The sequence below is a fragment of the Centropristis striata genome, chromosome 22, assembly GCF_030273125.1.
Source record: "Centropristis striata isolate RG_2023a ecotype Rhode Island chromosome 22, C.striata_1.0, whole genome shotgun sequence".
NCBI classification, from domain to species: Eukaryota; Metazoa; Chordata; class Actinopteri; order Perciformes; family Serranidae; genus Centropristis; species Centropristis striata.
The window spans coordinates 8,699,853-8,712,559 of NC_081538.1; the positions used below are offsets into that span (position 1 = coordinate 8,699,853).

Sequence of the window (12,707 nt, forward strand, 5' to 3'; positions counted from 1 at the left end):
AATTATGAATACAACTAACAGCTACAAATAACATGGTTGTTTTTGTTTTTCTACAAACAAAATAAAATCAAGCAAAAAAAAATGGTAAAGGACTAATTTCAAGTATGCAGAAAAATAGGAAATCTAAGAAATACTGTTTATATAAATGTTTCACATTTTCCATATAAAGTTTTTGAATGTCAACAAGGTGTGATCACCATGGTTTTCCGCTCAGCGTATCTGGTCGTTGGAGGCAGAAAAAGGCATCTCACTGGATCTACACAGGCTCATCTTTCATGCAGTGGCCTGGTTAGTTATCCCAGATATTTGACATATTTGTAGGATTGGAAAATAAACATCAAGCTTCCTCAAGTACTTGGCTGTGTTAACTTCAAGTTTCTGGCCAGTATGGGGATTGAACCCATGACCTTGGCGTTATTAGCACCACGCTCTGACCATCTGAGCTAACCGGCCTGATTTGGTGGAATTTTGCATCAAAATTGTTTCCAGAAATAAACTGAATCAGAATGCACGAAAATAATCTTTAAATGTCAGTAAGATGTGGTCACATCCCAACTTTGACCTGGTTAAGGGGGGAAAGCTAAATTGTTCGACTGTAGAATTGACGTGAACATTAATGGAATTAATACCAAACTTGACCCAAAGTACTTGTTTCTACAGAGCAAAAATTCTGTTTCATCTCAGGTGGTTTCCCCTTACACAAGTGTAGCTGTAAACATTGATCTTGAGGTTGTAATAAAGCACCTTCACACCTTGTTTCTTTGGACTATGCTCTAGTTTCTAACCACGAAGGGACTCGAACCCTCAATCTTTCTTTCCAGAAAAAAATAAAATTAAACCACTTAAAAGTTTATTAGGTAGTTAAAATGAGCGGAGTGGAGTCATTTCACAGTGTGGTATTAGTACTTTTACTGAAGTAAGGGATCTGAACACTTCTTCCACAATTCTTTACTTTTTTTTTTACTTTTTTTTTTTTATTCTTTTTTTGTCCAGAAAGCCCACGCATGTGCAGAACCGCAAAAAGCAGCGCATGCGCAGAAACGCAGAAAAAAATAATAATTAATAAAATAAAATAAAATAAAATAGAAAAAATAAAAAAATTCAAGAAAATAAAGAAAAAAAAATAAATGTAAAAAAAAGTAAAGAAGTAAAACAGACAGTGGTGGAAGAAGTGTTCAGATCCTTTACTTCAGTAAAAGTACTAATACCACACTGTGAAATGACTCCACTCCGCTCATTTTAACTACCTAATAAACTTTTAAGTGGTTTAATTTATAAAAATGGGTAATCATTTTAAATGTATCATGTTTTTCATTTTAAATCTTGACCTGAAAAGTAACTAAAGCTGTCAGTTAAATGTAGAGGAATAAAAAGTACAATATATGTCTCAAAATGTAGTGGAGTAGAAGCATAAAGTTACATAAAATGTACATAAAAGTACCTCAAAATTTTACTTTAAGTCCAGTACTTGAGTAAATGTACATAGTTACTTTCCACCATTGCTACCTGCCTCTTCTAACTTATACATATCCGTTAAGAGTCCTTCTTCAGAAACTGTATGAGGATTAAAGGGATAATTTGTGCATTATTATACAAAACTTGGTACAATTATTGTCAATGCCCTCCTGAGGATAACCCTTTAAGGTTTTATTGATCGGCCCCTAGGTGGCACTGTGGTGGCAGTCTAATTTCATATTTGGTACCGTGGCCACACTATAACACTTAAGGCAATGAAATTCATAGGGGTGGTATAGACTGGCCCCTACGGCAGCATGCCCCGACACGCGTGTACTGCGAGGGCCCGTTCAGTACTGCTTGTTTTAATTATATCTTTTGTATCTACAGCCCCTTGCACATGTTCGTCCTGTAGCACTCCTTCATGGATCTGCATTTTTAATCTAACCTACATCGTAACCCTACCATATAACAATAGGTGGCATTCTTGCAATAGTTCTGGACATGCAACAGGGTACAAAATCTAACTTAAAGATATTTTTGTACTTTAAAATGAACACAAAGGATTACTCATCAATCAAGGGAACTGTGGGCAACAACACACTCGGAAAGGTAAGTGATAAACTGGTTAGCCATTCACCTCTATGGTCAAGGTCGTTGGCAGAGGAGTGTATTACTCCAACATCCTCAGATTATTGAAGGTAGTTTTAAGGGAATAGTTTGGAAATCCAAATGAAAAGGTTCCAGCGAAGACGATTAGTTCTCTGCAACATGTGAATCCCAGAGTGAGGGGGATCAGAGTGTCACCACACAGTGGACTGCACACATCACACAATAGATCACACAGGTAAGTGCTGGTTATCTGTCTTCATCTAGCCTTTCACTTAGTCTGTAAATACTGGACAAATAGCTGTATTTTTAATTTGAAATGTTTACATTGCAGTCCTTCGGGTAATCTCAGTTAAGAGTTAAGGTGTGAAAGCAACTTCATCAAACAAATGAAATACTATCCATAGACTATGGTTTTATCCTATGGTTATACCCATAGACTGGTTATATCCGTAGACTATGGTTTTATCCTATGGTTTTATCCATAGTCTATGGTTTTATCCTGTGGTTTCATCCATAGACTGTGGGTTTATCCTATAGTTTTATCCACAGACTCTGGTTTTATCCTGTGGTTTTACCCATAGACTATGGGTTTATCCTATAGTTTTGTCCATAGAATATGGTTTTATCCTGTGGTTTTACCCATAGACTATGGTTTTATCATGGTTTAATCCATAGACTATGGTTTTATCCTGTGGTTTTATCCATAAACTATGGTTTTATCCATAGACTGTAATTTTATCCACAGACTCTGGTTTTATCCTTTGGTTTTATCCATAGACTATGGTTTTATCTTGTGGTTTTTATCCATAGAATATGGTTTTACCCATAGACAATGGGTTTATCCTGTGGTTTTATTCTATGGATTTATCCATAGACTGTGGTTTTATTCCATGGTTTTACCCATATACTCTGGTTTTATCCTTTGGTGTTGTCCATAGACTCTGGTTTTATCCTATGGTTTTATCCATAGACTATGGTTTTATCTTGTGGGTTTTATCCATAGGCTATGGTTTTACCCATAGACAATGGGTTTATCCTGTGGTTTTATTCTATGGTTTTATCCATAGACTGTCGTTTTACTCTATGGATTTATCCATAGACTGTGGTTTTATTCCATGGTTTTACCCATATACTCTGGTTTTACCCTATGGTGTTGTCCATAGACTCTGGTTTTATTCTATGGTTTTATCCATAGACTGTCGTTTTACTCTATGGTTTTATCCATAGACTATGGGTTTATCCTATGGTTGTATCCATAGACTGTGGTTTTATTCTATGGTTATATCAGCAGCGTTGCAGTTTCACGGAACAGTTGTGTAACAAACTGGTGTCGGGCCCTTTAAGAAAGGTCACATGACTGTCACATGACGCGGAAGCAGCCTGAGTTGTTTTCACCGTTGTTGTGTTTACCAACAGCTCATCTCTGCCGTACCGCGTGGAGCCGTAGCGTAGAGTAAACAAACAGTTAATTCATTAAGATTTCTTCTCAGTAGCTGCATATCTCCGCTCTACAGACAGGTATGTGCTGTGTTTCCTTTGTTACAGCCGACAGACTCTGTGTCAGCTCTGTGAAGGATTAATGATTCAGAGATGACTTTAAACATTTTAACACGGTGTAAGCAGAAATAAACAGAAATAGCACCGTGTAAGCAGAAATGAAGCAACTATCAGCCCTCTGAACCTCCTCACATTGTGTTTAAGGTGTACCGTGACTCTGAATGCTCTGTGTCCATTTACTGTGTTTATCGCCTGTTTATCTCCTGTTTTGTGTCTGATTTGGTATAAATGTTCTTAGTTTTTACATTCTCTCTTTTAAAGTGTATTTCTCCTCATAAGTACATGTCAAGCACCGTGACATGGCCTTAAGTGTATGGATCTGATATATAAATAGATATGTCTGGGTTTGAATTCTTTAACATTGTAACTTTATCCTTTCCCAACAGAGTAAACTCTCAGTGTTGGTTGAACCATGAAGCAGGACGGCGACGCTGCCAATGTCCCTGCGTGCTTCATATCAAACCATGAAGGGTTTCTGGGAAGCATCAAAAACTTTATCAAAGACTTTGTGGTGACTGAGATAGACATCAGTGGACAGCGTGTTAACACAGCAGCTGCCACTCAGACAGCAGACAGGTCCTGCTCAGATAATAAAAACAATGAAACAATGAGTGCAGAATGTAAGTGGAATAATCACTCCTCAGTCTCACAGGACTCTGATGTTCCAGCTGATTGTGGGCTGGATGTCACCATACCTAGTCCAGGCAGTTTTGATTTAAGTGTGATTTTAGGCCAGTCGGTCAGCGACGAGCTCGAGCAGTTTGTGTTGACTCTCAAAGAAAAGCCAAACAAGCAGGAGCTGTCTCTGGGATCCTTCCCCGACAAACACCACAGAGCTAACGTCCACCGAGCAGTCAGACACCGCTTCCCCTTCCTCATGACTGTCACCATTCAGCCGGAGATCAGGGTGAGGGAAGACCCGGACTACAGGGAGCTCTCCCAGCTGGTTACGGAGGACGAAGCAGAGGACTTCTTCAGGTTCATAGATGCCAAAGTGCGAGGATCATCCTATACGTTTGGACCTGACGACGATAAGGATCACAGGACGACGGTCCATCACTTCCTGAGCCGAAGGTTTGGGAAACTGGTGGAGACTAAAAGCTTCAGCGACCAGGGGACGACAGCGATCTCAGTGAGGCTGAGGGAGCAGGGGAGGCCGAAGAAAAGAACGGCAGAGGAACGTAAAGAAGAGGAAGTTTACACTGGTAAAGTGTAGATTTATTCATTTATTAATGCATTATCCTTAACCGCTTACCCAAACTTAGGCCATGGGGGGCTTGAGCCGATCCAGGCTGACATTGGGCGAGAGGCGGGGTACACCCTGGACAGGTCGTCACAGGGCAGACAAATCCTCTCATTCACTCCTATGGGCAATTTAGAATTACCAAGCTAAGCTGCATGTCTTTGAAGTGTGGGAGGAAGCCGAAGGACCCGGAGAAACCGATGCTGACACAGGGAGAACAAACATGCAAACATTTATTCTGACCCAGGAGAAGTGTGTGTTCATGTCTGTGTCTGCAGAGAATTTGCTGTCTGTTAATTTACTCTTCTTTTCAATTTGTTGCTTCTATAGGTTATTCTGTCTTGAGACAAATACCATGACTTTAAGCCTGAGGAGGATTTTCAAATATTAACCAATTTTAAAAACGTGGACAACCACACACATAACATACTGTTTTAGTACATATTTACACTCCAGGACCTACAGATAATCCATTCAGTCCTTTGTTGGGAGGGGCAACTCAAACTCAAAATCTGCCTCATTATTCTCCCCAGGATTAGCAAACTAGTCTGGCATAGAACACAGTGGTGGTGTGTCAGTGTGGAGAAGTCTGGCTGCACACCTGACTAGTGAGTCAGACTAAGCAACACTAAAACCACTGACTATTAGATGTTGCTGAGCCAGGGAGGAGGGGCCAACTTTGAATGTTTTAGTTGCAGACAAATCTGACTCATTGTGCCTTTAAAATGTCTGAATGTCCTCAGGTTCAGAACTGGACAAAATAGGAAATTTGTCGACCTCTCCTTGGGATATTTTACAACAACATATAACAGAATCAAAGCCAGCAAATATTCTTAAATGGAAGTTTCAAAAATTGCAAAAAAAGTTATGTCCACATAGGACAATTACTTTTTCTACTTTATATGCCCTTAGGTAGTTGACTCATAATATAACATTTTGTCTTCAGATTTCTCAGAAGAGACATGTAGAAAAGAAAACACAGCTGTGTTGTGTGTGTCTTCTTTCAGCTTTCACTCTGCGTAAGGAGAACCTGGAGACTCTGGAGGCCATCAGCTACATGGCAGCTGCTCTCGGAGTCCTACCCTCAGACTTCACCTATGCTGGGATCAAGGACAAGAGAGCCATCACCTACCAGTCCATGGTGGTGAAGAAGGTCTCAACTCAGCGGTAGTTGTGCATTTCTTTTACAGATTTTTCATTTTCCCTATTCACAAATCGGTGAGACAAAAAGCTGCCATTTGAGATGTTATGGCTCTTAAATTTCCCTTCAAAGCCTCAGAATTAATGCCAGAAATCCACCACTTATTTATTTATTTGATGTTATTTATCCCTAGGTTGAAAGAGAAGACAGCAGAGTTTGAGAAGAGAGGGATGCGTCTGTCTCAGATCCGCTCCGTCAGCGAGCCTCTCAGACTGGGACGACTGCAGGGGAACCACTTCGACCTGGTGGTCCGGGACCTGAGACCACACGGGGCCAGCGACGCACACGCGTCTCATGCAGAGACACACATTCGCCTGGCAGCGCTGGTGAAGGAAGCAGTGGAGAACGTCAAGGTATCATTCAGATTCAGTTTCATCATATCATCAGTATAATTATAATTATTACCATCATCTTGCCAACCTACCAACTGATCTGCTTTTTTTTAACTTCTTAAGTGTCCTTGTTCTATTCTGTGTTTTTTTTTCTATTGTTGTTTTTATTTATGCTACCTCAGTATTTTATTCTATTGTATTTTATTGTATTTTATCGTACTTGAATATCTATCTATCTATCTATCTATCTATCTATCTATCTTGATGTTTCTTCTAGTTTTTGACACTGAGGTCATTGATACAGCAGTGGAATATCAAAACAAGACACAATGTAGCTATATCATAATATCTGATCAATCAAAAATGTATACCCACATTACTACTATTACTACTACTACATTTATTGTGTATACTAAAGGGATATTACAACATGTGTTACTTCCTGTACATTTCTTTTCCATTCACACAAAATTAAACCTATAAATCTATTATAGCGATAAATGAGAAGTCTGATTATATTTTATTTTTTAAATTTCATAAAAATACCAAAAAACTTCAATAATTTGAGTCATTTCAAGTTTTTTTTATCTATGCCATAGAGCTCCATTGTTATAAAAAACACAAAAATAACTTAAAATGTTTGTTCTTAAGCCAAAAATCATATAGCTTCTAAAGGAATACGTTAATTGAAACTTTTCTTTAATTTCTTTAATTACACCAGATATGTGACATTTTTGTCAAGATTTATGCCTTCAGTAGTAACCAATGGACTTGCTGTTAAGAGCTACGGATAGGGCAGGGAAGACCGACTGCTTTTACAGAGAAAGTAACACGTTGTTGCTGTTTTATGGTGGATGAATGGTGAAATATGCCAGTGATCTTTCAAACGACTCTCACCTGGTCTGTTGCTCTTTGCAGGCCAGAGGTTTTGTCAACTATTACGGACCACAGAGGTTTGGGAGCGCCCAAAGTGTTCAGTCTGACTGTGTGGGGCTGGCTTTACTCAAAGAAGACATGGTAAGTGTTGCATTCAGTTATTATATACATGGCCAGATGCTAATACGCTTAATGCTGTGAAATAAGGGGTATCAGCGACTGCATGAAGCCTGAAACACTTCCAGGATGAAATGTGAAATAACTAAAATTTTTGACATCAGTGTGTGTTGTCCTGTTTGTGTGTGTGTGTGTGTGTGTGTGTGTGTGTGTGTGTGTGTGTTGTCCTGTGTGTGTGTCAGGTGAGCGCTGTGCGTCTCTTCTTCACTCCAGACGACAGCAACGATCCTCAGAGCCACGCCAAGAGACACTTCCTCCAAACAGGTTAGAGCGAGGACAACAATTTCATTTCAACAAGTTCATTTTTACAGAGAATGACCAAAAGTATGTGAAATGTGCTTTCAAAGAAATTTTCAACACAGCATTTACATTTACATTTAGTCATTTAGCAGACGCTTTTATCCAAAGCGACTTACAGGAAGAATAAAAACAAACAATCAAGGTATAGTGCAATAAGAGCTATTAGTGCATCAATAAGTGCTAGTGACAATTCTTTAAGCAGTAGAATTATTGTGTGGTGCTAGGAGAGAAGATGCTCTCTGAAGAGCTGGGTCTTCAGGAGTTTTTTTAAAGGTAGAGAGGGACGCCCCTGCTCTGGTAGGAACTGGTAGTGTGTTCCACCAGCGGGGAACAAGAAGTGCAAAGAGTCTGGATTGCCTTGGACCAACGGGGGGCAGAGCCAGGCGCCGTTCATTGGAAGAGCGCAGCGGTCGTGAGGTAGCATATGTCTGAATCAGGGCGTTCAGGTAGGTAGGAGCAGTACCGGAGACAACTTTATAGGCAGCATTAGAGATTTTAATTTGATGCGGGCTGCAACAGGTAGCCAGTGGAGCTCAATGAGCAGCGGTGTGACATGTGACCTTTTTGGATGGTTGTAGACCAGGAGCACTGCCGCGTTCTGGATCATCTGAAGGGGTTTTATTGTGCAGGCTGGCAGGCCTGTCAGGAGGGCGTTACAGTAGTCAAGTCTTGAGATGACAACAGCTTGTGTCAAGAGTTGAGTGGCATGTTGAGTTAGGTAAGGTCTGATTTTTCTGATGTTGTAAAGTGCAAAGCGGCATGACCGGGTAACTGAGGCGACATGACTGGAAAAGGTGAGTTGCAGGAACTGTGACTGAGGAACTAATTTTCTATGGGTGATTTCCTGCCTTCCCTGTTAACTTAAAAGCAACTACCCAGTTCCTGAATTTATTTTTAAAAAATTGCTAAAAATCCGTTTATTGTGGAGAAAACTCATTTTCATTTTTGTAGTGTTGAGAACACATAATAAAGTACATTTTTTACAGGTTTCAGAAATAAGAGTTCTAGTATCTTTATACACTGTCAATGACCTCAGTATTAACATTTTCTTTCTCATTTGGGTCCTTTTATCCCTGTCTTGTTTTCCTCCTTCTCCACCAGATAATGCTAAGGAGTGTTTGGCGTTAATGCCGTTGTCGAAGGCCAGGGAGCGTCTGATGCTTCGGGCCCTGAACCGCTACGGGACCGGTCCAGACGGTTGTACCCAGGCCTGGCTCAGCCTGCCCCACAGCATGAGAGTCTTCTACCCACACGCCTACTGCAGCAGGTCAGCTGCAGGGAAAATAACCCAAAACACACTTTTTAATGGGAATCCTGCCCTGCGCAAACAGACATATTGTAGTTTTTTTACTTTTGGTTATTTAGCTCTACTGCAGAAACTGGGAGATAAGGACATTTTGACAGAGGTATTTGAAAAAGGAGACAACATTATCTATTTGCTTTCAGGGTTAACACATCCCTATCCATCTCATGTATTATCATAATGTTTCATCACAGCCAACAGTACTGTTTCTAAAACGCTGTGCCAAACTGAAAGATGCTCTACAGTTAGGCTTAATTTTGGCGAGGTAAAAACTGGCATCGTCATTTTCTCAGGGGCCTCTGACCTCAAGATATCTTAATGAAAATGTGTTTTATGGTTTCCAACAAGTCTCCCTATTCTTTATGCTAATCCCATACAGTTTGGTGCAAAAACCAGGCCAAAATGTTGCGTTGAAATCAAGCTGCAGCATAGATTTGACAGTGCTGCTCCTCAAGATCTTGGTGTCTTAATGTGATGTTGTGGAGCAAGTTCGATCATTTTGCTTAGATTTGGCACAAAATCTGTGTAAGAAATGGTATATACAGTAGTGTTCAAAATAATAGCAGTCCAATGTGACTAACCAGATTAATCCAGGTTTTAGTGTATTTTTATTGCTACATGGCAAACAAGGTACCAGTAGGTGCAGTAGATTCTCAGAAAACCAACAAGACCCAGTATTCGTGATATGCAGCTCTTAAGGCTGTGCAATAAGAAATATACTAAAAACCTGGATTAATCTGGTTAGTCACATTGGACTGCTATTATTTTGAACACTACTGTATATTCAAACATTGCTCCAACAACTTATGAGACACAAGTGAGCATGATAATGGCCATCATATACTCACATCATAAAGGCCTTGTACTCTTTCAGCATTTGAATAGGCATCTAGCAAAAACTGTTTTACATATTTCTGACTAGAACGCAAACAGTGCTGAGCTGCATCTCAAATTAATCTTCAGGTTTCCAGCTTTCAAATGATGTACACTTCTATGTGGCATCTACAGTTGACCTACTATCTCCCCCTAAAGACCCCCTGTCCCCCTAAAAAATTTTTTTTTTAAATGGGTAGCGATAATTGTGCTAATATAGTGGAGCAGATGAGCTTATATATGGAAGGAATTGTGCATTTTATGACTAAAGCATGAAACTTCTTCCATGGTTTCTATAGACCATGAAGTTTATTTTCAGACGTGGAGGCATTTCAGGTTTAACCCCTGGTACTAGGCAGAAGGCAACAAATTTCAGGCTGTTCAATTTTGATTTTGTTTAGCTTTTTTGCAGTCATTACAAGTGGTAAACATCAATTATGTTTTATTCATATGCTCGTATTACACGTACACCGCACAGACAGACCTTCTGCAAAATAAAGATTTTTTACACTATATTATACATATTTAATATTTTAAATATTGAATGGGGGAACCTACCCCCAAAACACACACACACACACAAAAAATGAACACATTATATTTAACGTTTTAAATTTGACTGAATAATGTTTTCATGACTGCATCTCTTAACCCACGTTGCGGCGCAGTGACATAAGGTCAGTAGCTGATGTGTGTCTTAGTGTAGCAGAGAGCATTATTAGTTTGCTTCTCTGCTCCACTAATGTGTTTGTGATTGTCAGGGTATGGAACGAGGCCGTGGCTCACAGGTTGACTACTCTGGGCCACAGTGCCAGATGGGGGGACCTGGTGTGGATGCAGGAGGACATTGGAGAGGCCGGCCCGCCTCAGGTAATAATAATAATCTCATCACACAATTAACCCTTTATCAGGCGAAGAACTATATTTGGTAACTTCAGTGGATATCATAATGGGGTCGAGAAAAAAGTTGCAAATTTACTAGATTAAAGTGGCAAATCTACAAGAAAAAAAGTCGCAGATTTACGAGATTTAAAGTGGTGAATCTGTGAGAAAAAAGTTGCTTTTTTCCATCTTCTTTCTTGTAAATCTGTGACTTTTTTCCACGCAGATTTGCCACTTTAAATCTCTTTAATCTGCAACTTTTTTTTTTGTAGATTTGCCACTTTAAATCTCTTTAATCTGCGACTTTTTTTCTTGTAGATTTGCCACTTTAAATCTCTTAAATCTGTGACTTTTTTTCTTGTAGATCTGCCACTTTAATCTAGTAAATTTGCAACTTTGTTCTCGAAATATTTTTATTTTGGATATCCGCTGAAGTTAACAAATACGGTTCTTCGCCTGATAAAGGGTTAAATAGTTTAATCTCCAAATGTTTGCACATCTTGGTACATCTGTCCTCTGATTTTTCCAGATCCACGTGGTGACGGAGCAAGAGGAGCAAGAAGGAGTGTACACACTGGCACATGTACGTAATGCAGGGAAATACTTGTCCTTTAAATGCTGCTGTTTCTACTTTTCTCACCACTGGTGCTACTGTGTTTTCATTATCCTGTCAGGTGTTACTGCCCATGCCAGGAAACACTGTAAAGTACCCAGAAAACACCATGGGGACTTGGTTCCAGGAGAGACTGGCCAGAGACGGACTGGGCGACTGTCGCTTCAGAGTCAGCAACCTCAAGCTAAATCTTCCTGGCTGCTACCGCCCCCTGCTGGCCATGCCACGTAACGTCAGCTACCAGCTGCAGAGAGCAGCCTGTGGGGAGGCAGGAAGAGGAGAGGTGACAGGGAACAGCAGTAGACATAGTGACCGGCAGCTAAATGGCACAACAGAAGAAGGAAAGCAGGACGCACTCACCCTCACGTTAAACTTGGACCTGGACTCGTCCTGCTACGCTACAATTTGCCTCAGAGAGACCATGAAGTGTGACCCCTAGAGGTCAAAGGACATTATTCCTGCTGTATTTCTACATACTTTGCAGAAGAAAAGGAGTTTTTTTTGTTTGTTTTTTTTGTTTTGTAACCCATCATTGTTATACATTATTAGTAGCCTTTTGGTTTGTTGTCGAAGTAATGAGCATAACACTGTGTTTATACAGTCAATAGAAATAATGCCTAAAGTACAATTGATAAATGAACAAATCTAAATGTAAAACAGTGTTAACTGTGTCTGTGTTGTGTGCCATGAATAAAACTTTTTGAAATCTTTATTTTTTTCTCTCTTTTTTTTGCAACTTTTTGCTCTTTCATTTTGACACACCGACGCTATTTAGACCCATCTCTACATGTTTATAACTGGCTGACTCAGGATGTTTGAAGGGCAGGAGCGAAAATTATTTTTTTTAAAAAAGGTCACCTGCTATAAGCAATGGGGCTCCAATGGGGCTCCTTTCGCATAAAAGGACACTTTGTCATGTTTTATCACTACAGGGACCAAGAGGGCACTTCCACTGCGTTTTTTTTGGTAATTTCTCACTGTAAAATTAATGATTATTGGTCAGGAAATAACTTTAATCAAGATCAAGATAAACTATGTTTCTTTCTTAGTAATTGTAATAACAACAATATATTCTACCGCTGCAAAGATCAATTGTTTAGTTGTCAACGTTGTAATGAATTGGTTAAATAGTAATAAAAAAGTAAAAATTTTCAGAATCCACCTTCTTAAATGTGAATATTTTATGGTGTCTTTACTCCTCTTTGATTTATGGAAAAAATATATTTAAGGATGCGGTCTTGGGCTTTGGGAAACACTGATATTTGTCACCATTTTCAGATTTT

At 39.6% G+C, this 12,707-nt stretch overlaps 1 protein-coding gene and 1 non-coding gene across 2 annotated transcripts; one reads left to right on the forward strand and one right to left on the reverse strand.

Annotated features, from left to right (window-relative positions):
• Nucleotides 1–379: 379 nt before the first annotated feature.
• trnai-aau (transfer RNA isoleucine (anticodon AAU)) lies at nucleotides 380–453 on the reverse strand. Its single transcript has one exon. It is a non-coding gene; the product is annotated as a tRNA-Ile (tRNA).
• A 3,582-nt stretch (nucleotides 454–4,035) lies between these two features.
• pus7l (pseudouridine synthase 7 like) lies at nucleotides 4,036–12,134 on the forward strand. Its single transcript, XM_059325900.1, has 9 exons — nucleotides 4,036–4,829; nucleotides 5,875–6,034; nucleotides 6,202–6,421; nucleotides 7,319–7,417; nucleotides 7,636–7,717; nucleotides 8,855–9,020; nucleotides 10,691–10,799; nucleotides 11,341–11,394; nucleotides 11,486–12,134. Exons 1-9 carry the CDS (start codon nucleotides 4,037–4,039, stop codon nucleotides 11,861–11,863), a joined length of 2,061 nt encoding a protein of 686 aa, XP_059181883.1. The 5' UTR covers nucleotide 4,036; the 3' UTR covers nucleotides 11,864–12,134.
• The last annotated feature ends 573 nt before the right edge of the window (nucleotides 12,135–12,707 follow it).

Coding starts and splice junctions, on each gene's coding strand:
- pus7l (XM_059325900.1), top strand. CDS start 4,037: ATGAAGCAGGACGGCGACGCTGCCAATGTCCCTGCGTGCTTCATATCA. Junction 6,035..6,201: donor AAGAAGGTCTCAACTCAGCG/GTAGTTGTGCAT, acceptor ATTTATCCCTAG/GTTGAAAGAGAAGACAGCAG. Junction 10,800..11,340: donor GAGAGGCCGGCCCGCCTCAG/GTAATAATAATA, acceptor TGATTTTTCCAG/ATCCACGTGGTGACGGAGCA.